This window comes from Macaca mulatta, chromosome 11 (assembly GCF_049350105.2).
Source record: "Macaca mulatta isolate MMU2019108-1 chromosome 11, T2T-MMU8v2.0, whole genome shotgun sequence".
NCBI classification, from domain to species: domain Eukaryota; kingdom Metazoa; phylum Chordata; class Mammalia; order Primates; family Cercopithecidae; genus Macaca; species Macaca mulatta.
The window spans coordinates 117488546-117506792 of NC_133416.1; the positions used below are offsets into that span (position 1 = coordinate 117488546).

The 18247-nt window shown below is 43.7% G+C and overlaps 1 protein-coding gene across 40 annotated transcripts in view; it reads left to right on the top strand.

Moving 5' to 3' along the window:
• Positions 1–18247, top strand: part of ATP2A2 (ATPase sarcoplasmic/endoplasmic reticulum Ca2+ transporting 2) — a 72775-nt gene that overhangs the window by 43950 nt on the left and 10578 nt on the right. For all 40 annotated transcript variants that reach the window (XR_013401386.1, XR_013401385.1, XM_077955041.1 and 37 more), the window contains 8 exons: positions 2390–2475; positions 3579–4043; positions 8428–8516; positions 9007–9109; positions 10151–10282; positions 15766–15888; positions 15988–16206; positions 17469–17804. Coding sequence is in view for 38 of the 40 variants with exons in the window: in XM_077955041.1 (XP_077811167.1) it covers positions 2390–2475; positions 3579–4043; positions 8428–8516; positions 9007–9109; positions 10151–10282; positions 15766–15888; positions 15988–16206; positions 17469–17804 (1553 nt within the window). In the remaining 2 variants the exon portion in view is untranslated. The remainder of the gene's footprint in view (positions 1–2389; positions 2476–3578; positions 4044–8427; positions 8517–9006; positions 9110–10150; positions 10283–15765; positions 15889–15987; positions 16207–17468; positions 17805–18247) is intronic.

Genomic DNA, 18247 nt, shown 5'->3' on the forward strand with positions numbered 1-18247 from the left:
ACTGGAGGCCAATTAAGCCATAAAATGTTGGGGAAATGGTTGGGTTATATTTGTGAAATTCTCATAGTGTGCCCTAAAGACATAGTTGCCATTTAAAAACTTTTTTTTTGAGACAGAGTCTCGCTCTGTTGCCCAGGCTGTAGTGTAGTGTCGCGATCTCGGCTCACTGCAATCTCTGCCTCCTGGATTCAAGCTATTCTCCTGCCTCAGCCACCTGAGTGTCTGGGATTACAGGCGTGCGCCACCACGCCTAGCTAATTTTTGTATTTTTAGTAGAGACAGGGTTTCACTGTGTTGGTCAGGCTGGTCTCGAACTCCTGATCTTATGATCCGCCCGCCTTGGCCTCCCAAAGTGCTGGGATTACAGGCATTTAAAAACTTTTTAGGCTGGGCACGGTGGCTCATGCTTGTAATTTCAGGACTTTGGGACGCTGAGGCAGTAGGATCACTTGTGGCCAAGCGTTTGAGAGAGCAGTTATAGTCTCTATAATGAAAAACTTTTTTTTTTTTTTTTTTTTTTTAAATTAAGACAGAGTTGTACTCTGTCGCCCAGTGGCGCGATCTCAGCTCAGTGCAACCTCTGCTTCCGGGGTTGAAGTAATTTTCATGCCTTAGCCTCCCTAGTAGCTGGAATTATAGGCGCACACCACCGCACCTGGCTAATTGTATTTTTAGTAGAGATAGGGTTTTGCCCTGTTGGCCAGGCTGGTCTTTACCTCCTGACCTGAAGTGATCTGCCCGCCTCAACCTCCCAAAGTGCTGGGATTACAGACATAAGTGATCACACCCAGCCTATAATAAAAAACTTTAAAAGTTTAAAAAAAAATTTTTGAACTTCATAGAGGTTCTCGAATATTTTCTTTTGTTAAGTAATCATTTTTTTTTTTTTTTTTTTTTTTTTGAGACGGAGTCTGGCTCTGTCACCCAGGCTGGAGTGCAGTGGCACGATCTCGGCTCACTGCAAGCTCCGCCTCCCGGGTTTATGCCATTCTCCTGCCTCTGCCTCCCGAGTAGCTGGGACTACAGGCGCCCGCCACCTCGCCCGGCTAGTTGTTTGTATTTTTTAGTAGAGACGGGGTTTCATCGTGTTAGCCAGGATGGTCTCGATCTCCTGACCTCGTGATCCACCCGTCTCGGCCTCCCAAAGTGCTGGGATTACAGGCTTGAGCCACCGCGTCCGGCCTTGTTAAGTAATCATAATGTAGTTTTTGGCTAACTTGTGGAATCAATTTTTTTGGTCAAATATTGAGAGTGAAGTTTGCTACCTGTGACTTATTTAGAGACATATTTTACTCAGATTGACCCTAATTGTATATCTGTGACGTGATTTTTAAATTGAAATCAGCCGGGCATGGTAGCGCATGCCTGTAATCCTAGCACTTTGGGAGGCGGATGTGGGTAGATCACCTGAGGTCAGGAGTTTGAGACCAACCTGGCCAACATAGCAAAACCCGTCTCTACTGAAAATACAAAAATTAGCCGGGCATGGTGGCACATGCCTGTAATCCCAGCTACTCAGGAGGCTGAGGCTGGAGAATTGCCCGGGAGGCAGAGGTTTCAGTAAGCCGAGATTGTGCCACTGGACTCCAGCCTGGGCAACAAAGCAAGACTCTATCTCAAAAAAAAAAAAAAAAAAAAGAAGTAGTTCTTTATTTACCGTGTGATCTTTCCAGTACACTTGCTAATTGCTACTTCAGAGTATAGCCAGATGTGGTGGCCCACACCTGTAATTCCAGCACTTTGGGGAGGCCAAGATGAGCAAATTGTTTGAATCCACGAGTTGGAGACCACCCTGGGCAACAGAGTAAAACCCCGTCTCTCCAAAAAAATACCGAACAATTAACCTGGCATGGTATTGGGTGCCCTTCTATTCAGGAAGCCACGTTGGGAAGATGGCTTGAGCCCGGGAAGTTGAGCCTGTAGTGAGTTGTGATTGTGCCATTGCATTCCAGCCTGAGTGATAGAGCAAGACCTCTGTCTCGGGGGGGGCGGGGAAAGAAGTATCAGTATACATGTTAAAGTATTTATTAAAGTATACAACAAATATGTAAATAATATAGTCACAGTATCAGAGTATAAAATGATTACCGAAAAATGAATTAATTTGAACAGTTACTCCAGAAAATAAAGGTAATCAGTGAGGATTCTACTTGAAAATTCACTTTTTTATTTTGGAATTGTGTTGATTTTTATCCTGACACCCTTTGGTCTGGTATTAATTTCCATTACTAAATTTTCCCAGCTTACCTCCTTTGGATGAATTTGGCCTTTTGCCCCTTTTCTCACACTGACATTATCCCAAGAGTGGTAATGGGTGGGCATGAATGAGAGTCTAGGTTCTTAGTGTGGGTCGCAGAGATCTGTTTTTTCTGTCTCACAACCCGCTTAGGTGAGTCTGTCTCTGTCATCAAGCACACTGACCCCGTCCCTGACCCACGAGCTGTCAACCAAGATAAAAAGAACATGCTGTTTTCTGTAAGTACTTTATGAAATGTGTTTTTAATTAGAGACATTTCTAAAGCCTCATGGTCCACAAATGTTACGTTTTTCACTGCCAGCCATCACTGGCTATCATTCTAAAGGATAATCACACTTTTCATGGTCAGTCTTAGCTGTCAGAATATGGCAGTAACATAACATGTGAGTTAGATGTCTTTTAGTTGGCAAGTTTTGGGGGACCAAAAAAAAAAAAAAAAAAAGACCAGCTCAAACATCTTCCAACTCTTACTTGCAAACATAGTTGAAAAGTAGATTTGTTTGGAAAAGCCTTAGCCAATAAAGGGTATTTTCAAAATTATGTAGATGACAGCTGCTATTTGTATGTGGTTCACAATAAGAAGGTGTGTGTTTAGGGAGAGAGAAAGCAAATGTGGCAAACAATACTGGTGAGTCAAAGTGCAAAGTATATGAATGTTCATTTTACTATTTCAGTTTTTCTGTTGATGAGAAAAATTTTTTGAAGAGTGAGGAAATGCATGGATTTTTGGTTTGGAATCTGTAATGATTTTAAGTTGGGGACATTTGTGGGTTTGTATGAGAGCCTGACTACTACCCATAGTAAGTAAATAGAGTTACCCTGAAAATAATGAAGCCATGTCCTTCTCTTATAACACTAGAAATTAAAATGGCATAGGAGAGACTGCTCGCACTTAATTTCATTGGTTTTTGGATGCTGGCACATGATTAGGGGTTCTCAAGATAGCCCATGGGGCTAGTTGCCTTTCCTATTACAGTGAGAAAAGTAGGGGCCTTGAGTTGTTGGAGCCAGAGGTGGAGAATGCTTAGAGTTGAACTATACGAGTTGGAAAAATTGGGAACACAGAAGGGTTAGAGCACTGCTTGAAGATGGTCTGCAAATAGAAATCTAGGTGGGTCATTACAGAGCTGCCTGGTATAAGTAAGTACCACATGGAGCATTGCCTGTTGTCACAGTTGTATGGCTGGTTGCTTGAACAGTAGCCAGTGGAAGGCCTAGTAGAATGTGTTGAGAATCTGGGTGCCCTAGTCAAAATCCAGTGTCAGTATTTAAGTTGGGATGTGGTATTCATCTTGTGACCAGTTCTCTACTTCTGTCCTAGGGTACAAACATTGCTGCTGGGAAAGCTATGGGAGTGGTGGTAGCAACTGGAGTTAACACTGAAATTGGCAAGATCCGGGATGAAATGGTGGCAACAGAACAGGAGAGAACACCGCTTCAGCAAAAACTAGATGAATTTGGGGAACAGCTTTCCAAAGTCATCTCCCTTATTTGCATTGCAGTCTGGATCATAAATATCGGTCACTTCAATGACCCAGTTCATGGAGGGTCCTGGATCAGAGGTGCTATTTACTACTTTAAAATTGCAGTGGCCCTGGCTGTAGCAGCCATTCCTGAAGGTCTGCCTGCAGTCATCACCACCTGCCTGGCTCTTGGAACTCGCAGAATGGCAAAGAAAAATGCTATTGTTCGAAGCCTCCCGTCTGTGGAAACCCTTGGTTGTACTTCTGTTATCTGCTCGGACAAGACTGGTACACTTACAACAAACCAGATGTCAGTCTGCAGGGTAAGAGGAGTAGTTTAGAATATTCCCTGTGGTGTTTCTTTGTTCATCCTACCAATATGCCTTCATGCCATCAAAACTTTTGATTTGTAATTTCATACCTTTCTGTGGGCTGTGTGTATAGCCTGAGCTTAATTTCTAATATTTGAGAGGATCTAATCTTTAATTCCTAAAACTGTTTCACGAAATACAGGACATCTGCATGGCTGATGTACTTGTATTAGATGTAAGAGAATTAGAGAAATTATATTTTCCTTTAATTAAAAAAAAAAGACTGGGCACAGTGGCTCACGCCTGTAATCCCAGCACTTTGAGAGGCCAAGGCAGATGGATCACCTGAGGTCAGGAGTTTGAGACCAACCTGACTAATATGGTGAAACCCCATCTCTACAAAAAAGACAAAAATTAGCTGGGTGTGGTGGCATGCACCTGTAGTCCCAGCTACTCAGGAGGCTGAAGCAGGAGAATTGCTTGAACCTGGGCGGCAGAGGTTGCAGTGAGCCAAGATCATGCCACTGCACTCAATCCTGGGCGACAAGCAAGACTCCATCTCAAAGAAAAGAAAAAAAAGACACACAGCTGTGACTCACTTGTAGCCTCAACCTCCCAGGCTCAAGTCCTCCCACCCCAGCCTTGCAAGTAGCTACAACCACAAGTGCATGACACCATGCCCCACTATTTATTTTATTTTTATTTTTTTTTGTAGAGATAGGTTCTCACTATGTCACCAGGCTGGTCTTGAATTCCTGGGCTCAAGTGATCCTCCTGCCTTGGCCTCCCAAAGAGCTGGAATTACAAGCATGAGCCACCACACTCAGCCTCCTTTGTTATTTTCCTGATCCTCTGTCTCTAGGTGTATGTTAACAGACAAGTTCTAGAGAAAGCTGCTAGTTAACCTCTCTACCTGAAGTCCTAGTTGGTTTTTCTATCACATGTTGAATGAAGCATGCTTTTTCCTAAAAAGTAGATACAGTCATCTCTCAGTATTCACTGGAGATTGGTTCCAGGACCTCCCTCAGATTCCAAACTCTGCAGATGCTCAAGTCTCTGAAATGAAATGCTTCAGTACTTGCATATAACCTTGTTCATCCTCCTGTATACTTGAAATCATCTCCAGATTACTTATAATACCTAACGTAATATTATAAATGATATGTAAATAGTTAAACTGTGTTGTTTAGGAAATAATGACAAGAAAAAATTGTACATGTTCAGTATAGACGCAGTTATTTTTCTATCTGCTGTTTAGTTGACAGTGGATGTGGAACCCACAGATACAGAGGGCTGACTAAAATTGCTTTTAACTTGCTTTATTGTGTGTATTCATCATATATACATACATATATATAGTTTATACATATATATACGTGTATATATATATACATACATATACATATATATATACACATATATATATATATATATATAGTTTGTTTTCGTTTTGTTTTGTCTTGAGACAGAGTTTCACTCTTATTGCCCAGGCTGTAGTGTGATGGCCCAATCTCAGCTCACTACAACCTCCGCCTTCTGTGTTCAAACAATTCTCCTGCTTCAGCCTCCCGAGTAGCTGGGATTACAGGCATGTGCCCCCCATGCCTGGCTAAGTTTCTGTATTTTTGTAGAGATAGGGTTTCTCCATGTTGGTCAGGCTGGTCTCAAACTCCGGACCTCAAGTGATCCACCCGCCTCCTCGGCCTCCCAAAGTGCTGGGATTATAGGCGTGAGTCCCCTTGCCTGGCCATCGTATATTTTTTGACCACCCTTGGATAAAATAAATGATTTAAACCTGCTGTTAGAAAAGTAACAACTGAATAAATGCAATAATTATACAGCTGAATTATAGGGAAACCTCATATAATATGAGCATTTAATAGCACAGTGTTATGTTTTCTTAGAATGGGCTTGTTAAATAATGCTTCTGTATGATATTGAAAGGATGTAGTTATCTTGGCCTTATCGTCAGGTTTTAGATAATTATTTTTAACATCGGAAATTGTTTTATAATCAGTGAAGCCCTGTGAATTTTTATCTTGCCAATTTTAAGTTCATGATGATTTTTTAGATACAGGTTCTCCCTCCCCCGCAAGCTCCTTGTGAGTCCAAACCCACATTTAGAATTGACAGAACTGGGGTATTCCAACTTTCAAAGTGAAAAGCTTCTAGGTTTGTCTTAGGTTTCTCCAGGATATTAAGGTGTTTGACTGAGCTACTTAAGTTCTTACTTTTTGGAACCAAAAGGTTGGATGAATTGGCTAAAAAGTCAGGTTTATCATACTGGTTGTTTCAGGAAGAGAAAGGGAATTTTCTTATTTACTATTTTGTGTCTCACTTAGCCTGAAAGTGTTAATTCCTCAGAATAGTCTTTATGTCCATGAAAGTAAGCCATGTATAAAACTGTAATTTTTAAAATGTCAGTTTCCCAGTTCATTATAAAAATTCTTTTGTTCTATTCTCCCTTGAATGACTTGACTTTAAATGTTTTAATAAAGAAAAAGCTTGCCTGTTCTGAGTGAAGCTTTACCTCACAACAGAAAGCTGGTGCTAATTGGTATTCTGCAGGAGGCTTCTTGCAGTGGGTATTGCATAACTGCCCTTGACTTAGGAAGATTTTCATCCTGCATATCCTAAATGGTTGACTTGCTCACAGTCAAAAATGTCTAAGTACATTTAGATTTAGCTCATGTAGATTCAAATTCTGAATGTCTTTTAGAATATTTTGGGCTTTGGTATAGACTCAGAGAATTTCACATTTTTGGCTGGGCGCGGTGGTTCACACCTGTAATTTCAGCACTTTGGGAGGCCGAGGCGGGTGGATCACCTGAGGTCAGGAGTTCGAGACCAGCCTGACCAACAGGGAAACCTTGTTTCCACTAATACTACAAAAATTAGCTAGCCGTGGTCGCAGGTGCCTATAATTTCAGCTATTGGGGGGCTGAGGCAGGAGAATCACTTGAACCTGGGAGGTGGAGGTTGCAGTGAGCCAAGTCATGCCATTGCACTCCATCCAGCCTAGGCGACAGAGCGAAACTCCGCCTCAAAAAAAGAGTTATTTTAAAATAAAGATTAATTTCCTTATTGAATGCAAGACAAATTGCTCTGAAATGATGTTTACAACATAGCTTTTTGTTGGTGGTGGTGGTGGTGGTGTTGAGTTTCACTCTGTCGCCCAGGCTGGAGTGCAGTGGCGCAATCTCAGCTCACTGCACCCTCCGCGTCCCGGGTTCAAGCACCTCTCTGCCTCAACCTCCCGAGTAGCTGGGATTACAGGTGCCCACTACCACGCCCGGCTAATTTGTTGTATTTTTAGTAGAGGGAGTTTCACCATCTTTGCCAGGCTGATCTTGAGCTCCTGACCTCGTGATCCACCCACCTTGGCCTCCCAAAGTGCTGAGATTACAGGCGTGAGCCACCACGCCCGGCTCAACATGGCCTTTTTAACTTGAGTTTTACATTTTTAAAATTCCCCTTAGAGAATGATTTGATCAGATTATTAATTGCTCATATTTCAGAGAAAGCATGAGAAACTATAGTTTTGACATCACTTTCTGTAATTTTTTCTTTTTAGAGGAGGTTTTAAAACTTTTCATTTGCAAAGAAAACACAAGCAAGCCTAAATCTTACTTTTCCAAACTGGGCTTCTGAATTATAATTTGTGATTGCAAATCAAGCAGTGGAAAAATTATCTTTAAGAAAATAGCTTATGTCACTTTAAAAAATAAAATTAATCCTTTCCTAAGCATGCTTCCATCTGTATTGTCTAGGGAACATCAGTTCATTCAGCTCTGCGGGCTCCTTACTGTATACATATAGTTATGCAGCTTCATAGAACATGAGCTATTGCCACAATAAAAATAAGTGGGAAGGAGCAGAGAAGCACTTTGTCTTATTTTACTCGGGAAATGTTTATGCAACTCTGAAATGTGAGTTTATTCTTCCCAAGCTTTTGTGCTTAGCTCTAAGGCAGGACTGCCTAATACCACTCTCAAAGCCAGCCATTTGAAATCTGGAGTTCTGAGCAATCTAAAGAGTAACTTGTCTCTGGAACTGACCTTTTTGCTGACCGGTAGTCCTCATAACTTGGGTTTTGTGTGGGTTGTTTTGTCTTTGGTGCCACTGCTGCTCATTCATTCAGCACCTCAGTGATGCTGTTTTTCATACTGTTTGATTGGTCGGGGGTGTGATGGGTGAGGCAGTCTAATATAATTAAGCTAGTTAGAGTAAGGGACAGTACTGCTGATGCTGAGTGAGCCTCAGTGAGTTTTATTAAAGTTGTTTTTGTAAATGAAAAAGGTTGTTTGCCTTTGTCTTAAGCTAACAAAGGTAGTTTATTTGTGTAGTATTTCTTTAAAATCCCTTTTAAATACTGTGATGCCCTCTACCCCTACAGATGTTCATTCTGGACAGAGTGGAAGGTGATACTTGTTCCCTTAATGAATTTACCATAACTGGATCAACTTATGCACCTATTGGAGAAGTGTGAGTAACCCTCCTCCTTATTTAAAGGATCCCGTGTGGCAGTTTAGTATTTGTGTCGATTTGCAGCATGTCTACAAAGTTAAGACAGCTTTCTGAATGTGGCGCAAGACAACACTTATTACTAAAGTAGTAAATGTTTTTAAAACAGAAACTTTGAAAGACGAAACAAAGGTTATAATCCAGTCATCTTTTTGCATCTTCTGGGCTCCAAACTTTCAAGAGGGATCTGTGTTTGTTACTCGCTGATGCCAGTGATAGAAGAATTGAATTGACTAAGAATTTCTGGTCTTTTTACTGATTGATTTCTGATATCAGAGATGCATTCTCTCTTTTGTTTTTGTCTAATATTGGCTCTGGCATCAGATTCTTTGGAATTTTTTCCAGTATATTGTCCCAAAAATTCTGTTTTCATTATTAAACAATTGGGGGGCGGGGGGGAATCAATAGCGGCAACCACACCCTGCTCTAAGAGTGTTTTCTCTTTGGGCAGGCATAAAGATGATAAACCAGTGAAATGTCACCAGTATGATGGGCTGGTAGAATTAGCAACAATTTGTGCTCTTTGTAATGACTCTGCTTTGGATTACAATGAGGTAAGTCTCTTCATAAATTAGAAGAAATGGCTGTTCCTAGTTCAGGGGTGGGGTGGGTGGAATGAAAGTCTAGCCTTCCTTCCTCCCTTTCGAAAGTCACGGGTGCCTGATTTTGTTTCCCCTTTCCATTCAGGACCTTATGGCGGGGCCAGCATGACCTCACCAAAGAAAGCTGAGAGCCTTTCACATATCCTCTGTGACTGAGCATTGCAGTTAGTTAACTAAAAGTTGTAGTATTATGTGATGTTCTTATCTGTTGATAGCATACTTACTATAAATGAATAAAACCCAGGATAGAAAATGTTGTCCTGAAAGCAAAGGGTATGTTTCTGTCTCAAAGGCAAGCCAGTCCCTGTCAGAGACAGAATGTGAACTCTTCAGAATGATAAGCAGTGACATGGAATTACATTATTATGTGAAGGCGCTCTTTGAATTAATAGTGCGATCAGTGGCTTCTTATGTTTGGGTGAAATAATAAATACTGTTATTGATGTCATCTTATGTTTAAGGGAAATGAAAAACCTACTTATTAGAGTAAGATCACATGCATACCTGTACTTTGAGTATGTTTTTAATTATCTGGGTTACCTGTTCCAGAGAAGGATAAAAATGGCCTTACAATAATATTGTAATAGGGCCGGGCGCAGTGGCTCACGCCTGTAATCCCAGCACTTTGGGAGGCTGAGATGGGTGGATCACGAGGTCAGGAGATCAAGACCATCCTGGCTAACATGGTGAAACCCCATCTCTACTAAAAATACAAAAAATTAGCCGGGCATGGTGGCGGGCGCCTGTAGTCCCAGCTACTTGGGAGGCTGAGGCGGGAGAATGGCGTGAACCAGGGAGGCGGAGCTTGCAGTGAGCAGAGGTCGCGCCACTGCACTCCAGCCTGGGCGACTAAGCGAGACTCCCTCTCAAAAAAAAAAAAAAAAAAGGTTGTAATAGAGGGCAGATTGTGCTTTTGTGGAAAAAAATATTAAAGAGAAATTTATCTATGTACTTCTCCCTTGTTTCTACTTTCTGTGCCTTTAACCAATACAGGCAAAGGGTGTATATGAAAAAGTTGGAGAAGCTACAGAGACTGCTCTCACTTGCCTAGTAGAGAAGATGAATGTATTTGATACCGAATTGAAGGGTCTTTCTAAAATAGAACGTGCAAATGCCTGCAACTCAGTAAGTATTTGAGCCTGGTTTATTGTTCATGCTGCTTATGAGTCGTACTATATACACTTAGTGTCTGCACTGTCCTACTCTCTTAGAAAACTGATTATACCTTATCTTCTCAAACTTACAATATTTCCTTCCCCATATTCCCTCTCACGTAAGATGCTCTTCCTGGGTATTTGACAAGAAAATAAAAGCAATGAATAGCTAATTTCCGTGAGCGACCATCTGTGCCCACAGGGGCTGCCTTCTCCCATAGTGCTGTGAACAGTGTTCTTGCTCCTAGCAGAAGCCACCTCCTCCCAACATCTTTGCTGCATTATTGATTTCCATCTCTACTAGATGTTCTTCAGCATAGAGGAAATAATAGTGTCTTTCTATCTTAAAACTTTCCTTTGACCTTATTTCCCCTGACAGCTATGACACTACCACACTTTCTTTTCCTGTTCAGTTAAACTTTTTTTTTTTTTTCTCTTTTGAGATGGAGTCTCTCTCTGTCGCCAGGTTGGAGTGCCGTGGCGTGGAGTGCTTGGCTCACTGCAACCTCCGCTGCTCAGGTTCAAGTGATTCTCCTGCCTCAGCCTCCCTAGTAGCTGGGATTACAGGCACACGCCACCACGCCTGGCTAATTTTTTGTATTTTTGGTAGAAATGGGGTTTCACCATGCTAGCCAGGCTGGTCTCGAACTCCTGACCTCAGGTGATCCACCCGCCTCGGCCTTCTAAACTGCTGGGATTACAAGCATGAGCCACCGTGCCTGGGCATCAAACATTTCTTAAATCATTTGATGAGACCAGCATAACCAAATACCAAAGGTCAGTGTGGTGGTGGTGGTGGCAGTGGCAGAGGGCACGGACATTGTGCACTATACACTGAACAAATGAGTGGCCTCTGAGCCTTTTTCTTTCTGCCTGTCAGAGTCTTTGAGCCAGGGCTCATTCGACCAGCATCACTATGACAAGGGCCAGTAGCAAGGATGGTAGTCTCCACAGTGAGTTGGACCTGAGTGTGAGGTTCCTGTCAGAGAGCTGCTACTCCTGCAGTACTGCCCTTAGATTTCTGTGGCCTCACAAGCCTAGGGAGCTTAGACCTCAGTAGAAACACTTTGCAATGGCTGCTGGTGGACACTGGCCATCCATTGAGTCTCTAGCACCTGGGTCTCCTTAAAAGTCTCATCCCCCTGCCTGTCACTTGGCTCAGCTTAAGAACTTGAAATGGGCCGAGTGCAGTGGCTCACACCTGTAATCCCAACACTTTGGGAAGCTGAGGCGGGAGAGTCACTTGAGGCCAAGAGTTTAGGTTGCAGCGTCACTGCACTTCAGCGTTGGCAGCAGAGCCAGACCCCATCTAAAAAAAACTAAGGCCTGAAGTGGCTCAACTTGAAGGGTAACTCCCTTTATCCTATCCTGGCCAAAGTGGTAGATGATTGCTTGGATGAGAAGCGATATGCGGATAAGATGTTACAATACGGCCGGGCGCGGTGGCTCAAGCCTGTAATTCCAGCACTTTGGGAGGCTGAGACGGGCGGATCATGAGGTCAGGAGATCGAGACCATCCTGGCTAAAACGGTGAAACCCCCGTGTCTACTAAAAAATACAAAAAACTAGCCGGGCGCGGTGGCGGGCGCCTGTAGTCCCACCTACTCGGGAGGCTGAGGCAGGAGAATGGCGTCAACCTGGGAGGCGGAGCTTGCAGTGAGCTGAGATCCGGCCACTGCACTCCAGCCTGGGCGACAGAGCGAGACTCCGTCTCAAAAAAAAAAAAAAAAAAAAAAAAGATGTTACAATACACAAAGTCTGTGTGGGTCAGTCAGTCATGTGGGTGCCAGGGACAGGTGGGAGAGAAGTAGCAAGCTACAGAAGCAGCTCAAGAATGGGAACTGTGGAAGCTGGATGTGTTGGAGGAAGGAGTGTGATGCCCTCAAAGCAGCCAAGGAGGAGCAGAAGGAGCTTAGGGACACAAGTCAGGCTCCCAAAGTCTATGTCTGGTTCTTGACCCCCACATACCACCACTCAGGAAACATCATTCCTGGGCTGTGTGGCGGCAGCAGCTGCTCCTTTTATATGGCAGATAGGCTGATTGCTTGTTGGGCAAGAGCCCTCCTACACTATCTTAAGAGTGAATACCCTCTGTCTGCAGTCCAGGGTCTGCACAGCCACATGGTCCTCTAATAGGTCCACCAGACCATTTGCCTACAAAGAGCCTCATCCTCAGTGCCCACTGTCTCCTAGCTGTGGAGCTTGGATTCCCATGGAATTGGGTTCTGCCGAACATACCTCTTTTTAGCGTCAGACCTACCTGTCTGTCATCACCATGGGGCTGCCAGTCAGTACTTGCGGCCTCTTTATAGGACATTGTTGTAACTTAGGGTTCCCAGGTAGAATAAGGAGCGATGGGAAGGGGAGAGGTCCTGCAGGCCTGAAGGAACAGGTCTGGGGAAGGAGAGGTAAAACTCAGCCTTTTCTAGTTGTCATACAAAGCTGTATAAAGGCAGGCCTCATTTAGCAAAATGATCAATTGTCACCACGTTTAATGCTTTTTGTATGTCATAAACTGTTTCATCCCTTCCTGAGTAATAACGGTAAATGAGGAGGCATTGTGTCATTGGGGGGTAGTACAGCCTGAGTTGGGTGGGGGAGGAGTATACCTGTTTTCTTCATAACCTCAGATGTCAAGCATTTTAGTGACCACACAGAATCTCAGGATGAAAAGTTCTAGAGCTTCCTGTCCAGCCTGCAGTTAGGGACACCGAGCCCTTCCATGACCTGTGTGGCATGGTCTTCCAGTTAGTGTGAGGCAGCGTTTTGTCTCCTTTGTACTGTCCTGAGAAAACAAAACTCACACTGGAATTGACTGTCTCAGCTGAAGTACAGATTTCCTTTTCAGTAAACTGATACACAATTCGCAAATAGCAATCTCAGAGCCATGAAGGCCTTGGACCACTCCTTTGGCTTCTTCCCTTTACCCATGTGTCTTCCATGAACCCGAAGCAGTCCAGGCTCCTTGCCTCCATTTTAGACCATTCACTCTGCCAGTAAGCAAGTAGGTGGATCCTGGCAGAGCCACGCTGCCTGTGATCTATTAGTTCGTGTAACTAAAAATCTGAGGCAGCCTGAAAACTCAGTTCACAGATTGAGGGTTTGAGTCGTTTGATTCTAGACCTCTGACTACTCCTGCCCAGTGATGGGAAACAAGTCATGTCATAGGGCTGAACCAGCACTGGCTCACTAGCCAGTGACCACACAAGTACGGGCAACACTGTCATCCTCATGTCTCCCTGCTCCAGAGCTCCCTTGTCCCATCTTTTTCACATCCCTTCACCAAGGGATCAGAAACAGCTGTCATGCTGCTCGTTCACTAAGGAGTTCCAAACACAAGCTCTTTGCCTCCCTTCCCACTTGAGACAGCAGGAGCCCATGTGTAGTTTAGAAGCAGAGAGAGCAGGTCCAGTGTTTTGGCCCCATGGCTTGTTTGACTAGGTCCGTGGTTCTTGGCCAGCATAGTACTGAAAGAAAGTGATTTCCCTCCCCCACTCCCAAGACCTCTCACCTGGGTAGGTCCACGCCTTCCTCAGAAGCATTGTGTGTTCTTCTAGTCATCCCAGTGCCATTAGTGCAAATGCTTAATTGAAACTAAACACACATGTGATTGAGATGATACAGAATCCAGCGTAGCACTCATACCCATTCCTTTGCTGCCTGAGGCAGTTCAGTGGCTGGCAGTCCAGCAGGATTGCTGCAGGGCCCTGATCCCCGTCTAGTCAGTTCAGCAGGTTTCAGTCCTCTTGTAGCGTCCTAGGTTAGATGCTGATGTTCTTGGGAATTTCTGTGATGATTTTTTAAATGTGTGTCAGTGGGAGCAAATTAATGTAATTAACTCCCTACATTAACCAAATTAAGGTGGAAAAAAAATGGTAAGATCACCTCAGTAGGTGCATATGATGAAACTCATCTATCACAGCAAACTGAGACTGTAAAAGCATGTCTTCAACGCTGATGGTGTGTTTATACAGAGACCATGCTAACACAACAGAATTCTCACCATTTCTACTCAGTATTATACTGGCATTCCTGGTCTGTGTAATAGGGCAAGAAAAGTATAAAAACTGGAAGAGAAGGGGTATCTTTAGTTGTAGGTAATGGTGTAAAGCCAAAGGTTAATTCTCAGTCCTCATCTTACCTATTTTGTTGGTGCTGTCACTCGCTCCCTCTTTGAAGCACCTCTTCACTTATCTTCCATGATCCCACACTTGCTCTCCCTCTCTGGCCTCTCATTCGAGGTCTTCTTAGCTGGGTCTTTCACATAGCACCAGGAGGTGAAGGCCCCATAGTCCTCAGCCATTTCTGTGTATAGTTACTCCCATGATCTCTTCTGGTCTCATGACTATAATCAGTAGGCACTAGCTATCTAAAACTACTTAGAATACTTTAAAAAAAAAAAACTACTTAGAATACCTAAAAACACTTCCTTAGGTGCCCTAGCCATATTCACTTAAAGTGTTTATCCATCACATGTGACGGCCACATGAACAGTGGCCACAGCACTGCCATCTTTCAGAAGTTCTGGTGGACAGCTCTGCTTGGGGCCATCTCTTCACCTCTGATGTTACCTAGTTCAAGTCAGTGTCATTGTACTGAATGGCATTCCTTGTCTCCCTTCAGCCAATTCTTTTGTGTTTTGAGACGGAGTTTGCTCTTTCGTCCAGGGTGGAGTGAAGTGGCGCAATCTCGTCTCGCTAGAATCTATGCCCCCACTGGCTTTAAGCGATTCTCCTGCCTCAGCCTCCTGAGTAGCTGGGATTATAGGCGCCTGCCACCACACCTGGCTAATTTTTGTAATTTTAGTAGAGATGGTTTCACCATGTTGGCCAGGCTGGTCTTAAACCGCTGACCTCGGGTGATCCACTGCACCTGACCACCTTCAGCCAATTCTTGACAACTAGAGCTTGAGACCCTCCATTGTCTTCCTTTTTTACTTGTCATAAAAGCCAAATGCCCCATAATGACTTTTGAAGTATTATGACCTGCTTCTACCGTCTTCTGCCATTACCTGTCTCACCTTTTGCTCATGTAAACTCTGTTCCAGCCACATTGGCACTCCTTCACCATTCCAGGACTTGCCAGGCTGCACTTCCCGTTCTCTGCCTGGTGGGTTTTCACCACCACCCAACGGGTTCATGCACATCTTTTCAGGCCCCATGGGGCCATCTTTATTCAAATGTCACTGTCTTCTGACCACTTTAGGTAACAGTATGATCTGTACATACGCAAATTTTCTCCCCCTTCCCTTTTTCTCCATAGCACTTGTGTTACTTTTGCATCTTAGTCTCTCTCCCCTAAAATAGGGGACAAGTTTCATGAGGGCAAAAACTTGTCCATTTTGTTTATTGCTATATCCCTAGCATCTGTCATGTAATAGGTGCTTACTGTTTGTTAGGTAAAAAAGTTCAGAAATTGCCACCCAGTAGTATTCCATATTTGTTCCCTTTGTAGGTCATTAAACAGCTGATGAAAAAGGAATTCACTCTCGAGTTTTCACGTGACAGAAAGTCAATGTCGGTTTATTGTACACCAAATAAACCAAGCAGGACATCAATGAGCAAGATGTTTGTGAAGGCAAGTATGGCAGATTGCAATTGAGATGTTCTTACCAGGGTTAAGATCCTGGTGAACCAGTAAAACAAAATTGTTGATCTAAATCTGTAACATTTCCAGGGTGCTCCTGAAGGTGTCATTGACAGGTGCACCCACATTCGAGTTGGAAGTACTAAGGTTCCTATGACCTCTGGAGTCAAACAGAAGATCATGTCTGTCATTCGAGAGTGGGGTAGTGGCAGCGACACCCTGCGATGCCTGGCCCTGGCCACTCACGACAACCCACTGAGAAGAGAAGAAATGCACCTTGAAGACTCTGCCAACTTTATTAAATATGAGGTTAGCTAATGAAAAGTTTCTTTGTCCACACCCGGCACGATTCATTGTGTTTAAACAGTACTCCTTCAAGCAAAAGGTCAAACAGTTCTCACTTTTGCCAAGAAAGAGGTGTGGTTATTTGTTTTTCTCCATGCCAGCTGTGTCACCCTTAAAATTTAGATTGCCGCTTCAAACATACATAGTTAATAATTTCATAAAAGTCTGTTATTTTCAAAGTAGAATATTTTCAAAGTAGAATAATCAAGATGAGCTTAAATAAGCTTGTAAACCCCATTTTGCAGCTCATCTAAATCATGATTTTTTTTTAAGTGGGGATATTTCTAGAATATTCATTAGTTACTGAAGGTCAAAAGGTCCAAGTTGGAGATTCCTTCCACTTTTCTGCTTAGAATAGAATTCTTTAAGATCAAGGATGTGACATCCTAAAGCTGTGAACAAAATGAAGAAGCTTTGGTATAGTGGGCTCAGAATAGCACAAGAGTTAAAGAATGGTTTGGTAACAGGAGTGTAGTGGTTTGTTTTTTTTTTTCCTCATAAGAAAATGCAGAAACTGGCCGGGCGCGGTGGCTCAAGCCTGTAATCCAGCACTTTGGGAGGCTGAGACGGGTGGATCACGAGGTCAGGAGATCAAGACCATCCTGGCTAACACGGTGAAACCCCGTCTCTACTAAGAAATACAAAAAAAACTAGCCGGGCGAGGTGGCGGGCGCCTGTAGTCCCAGCTACTCGGGAGGCTGAGGCCAGAGAATGGCGTGAACCCAGGAGGCGGAGCTTGCAGTGAGCTGAGATCTGGCCACTGCACTCCAGCCTGGGCTACAGAGCGAGACTCCGTCTCAAAAAAAAAAAAAAAAGAAAATGCAGAAACTGGCCAGGCGCAGTGGCTCACACCTGTAATCTCAGCGCTTTGGGAGGCCGAGGCTGGCACATCACCTGAGTTCGAGACCAGCCTGACTAACATGGAGAAGCCACGTCCCTACTAAAAATACAAAATTAGCCAGGTGTGGTGGAGCATACCTGTAGTCTCAGCTACACTGGAGGCTGAGGCAGGAGAGTTGCTTGAACCCGGGAGGCGGAGGTTGCCGTGAGCTGAGATTGTGCCATGGCACTCCAGCTTGGGCAACAAGAGTGAAACTCCGCCTCAGAAAAAAAAAAAAGAAAAGAAAATGCAGAAGCCTGTCTCAATGTTTAACTGGGCATTTTTCAAACTGGGGGACAAAACCTAGAATTTGCCACTTTTATTTAAAGTGATGCTCTTATTTTAGACCAATCTGACCTTCGTTGGCTGCGTGGGCATGCTGGATCCTCCAAGAATCGAGGTGGCCTCCTCCGTGAAGCTGTGCCGGCAAGCAGGCATCCGGGTCATCATGATCACTGGGGACAACAAGGGCACTGCTGTGGCCATCTGTCGCCGCATCGGCATCTTCGGGCAGGATGAGGATGTGACGTCAAAAGCTTTCACAGGCCGGGAGTTTGATGAACTCAACCCCTCTGCCCAGCGAGATGCCTGCCTGAACGCCCGCTGTTTTGCTCGAGTTGAACCCTCCCACAAATCTAAAATTGTAGAATTTCTTCAGTCTTTTGATGAGATTACAGCTATGGTGAGCATGTTTGAACATGTACAGGTGACTCGGGCTACACAAGCACACAGTGAACTCTAATTTTGACCACTGGATTTTTTTGTCATAGTTCCCTAATTTGGAATTTGTCATGATTTGGGTATTTTCTCTAGAATTCAGTGAATCAGTGATTGGCATGTTGTGTGCTACTTGCAGGGAAGATCCTAGAGTCATTTAAAACCCTGAAGGGCCTTCCAGATCAGTCCCAGAGGAACAATCTGGTGATCCTAGTCTCTTTTTTAAAGGAGACGTGTTTTTATCTTAAGTTTTCCAAAAATTGAGGATGTAATCAGTCTGTCACCTTGTGTTTGGATTGCCCTGCTTTTAAGTTGGATGTTCTTTAAGAGCTGGCTGTTAATGAAGCATTTCCAGTATTCTTCCCCTCACCTGATTTTCATCCAGATATATTATGTTAAATTTACTTT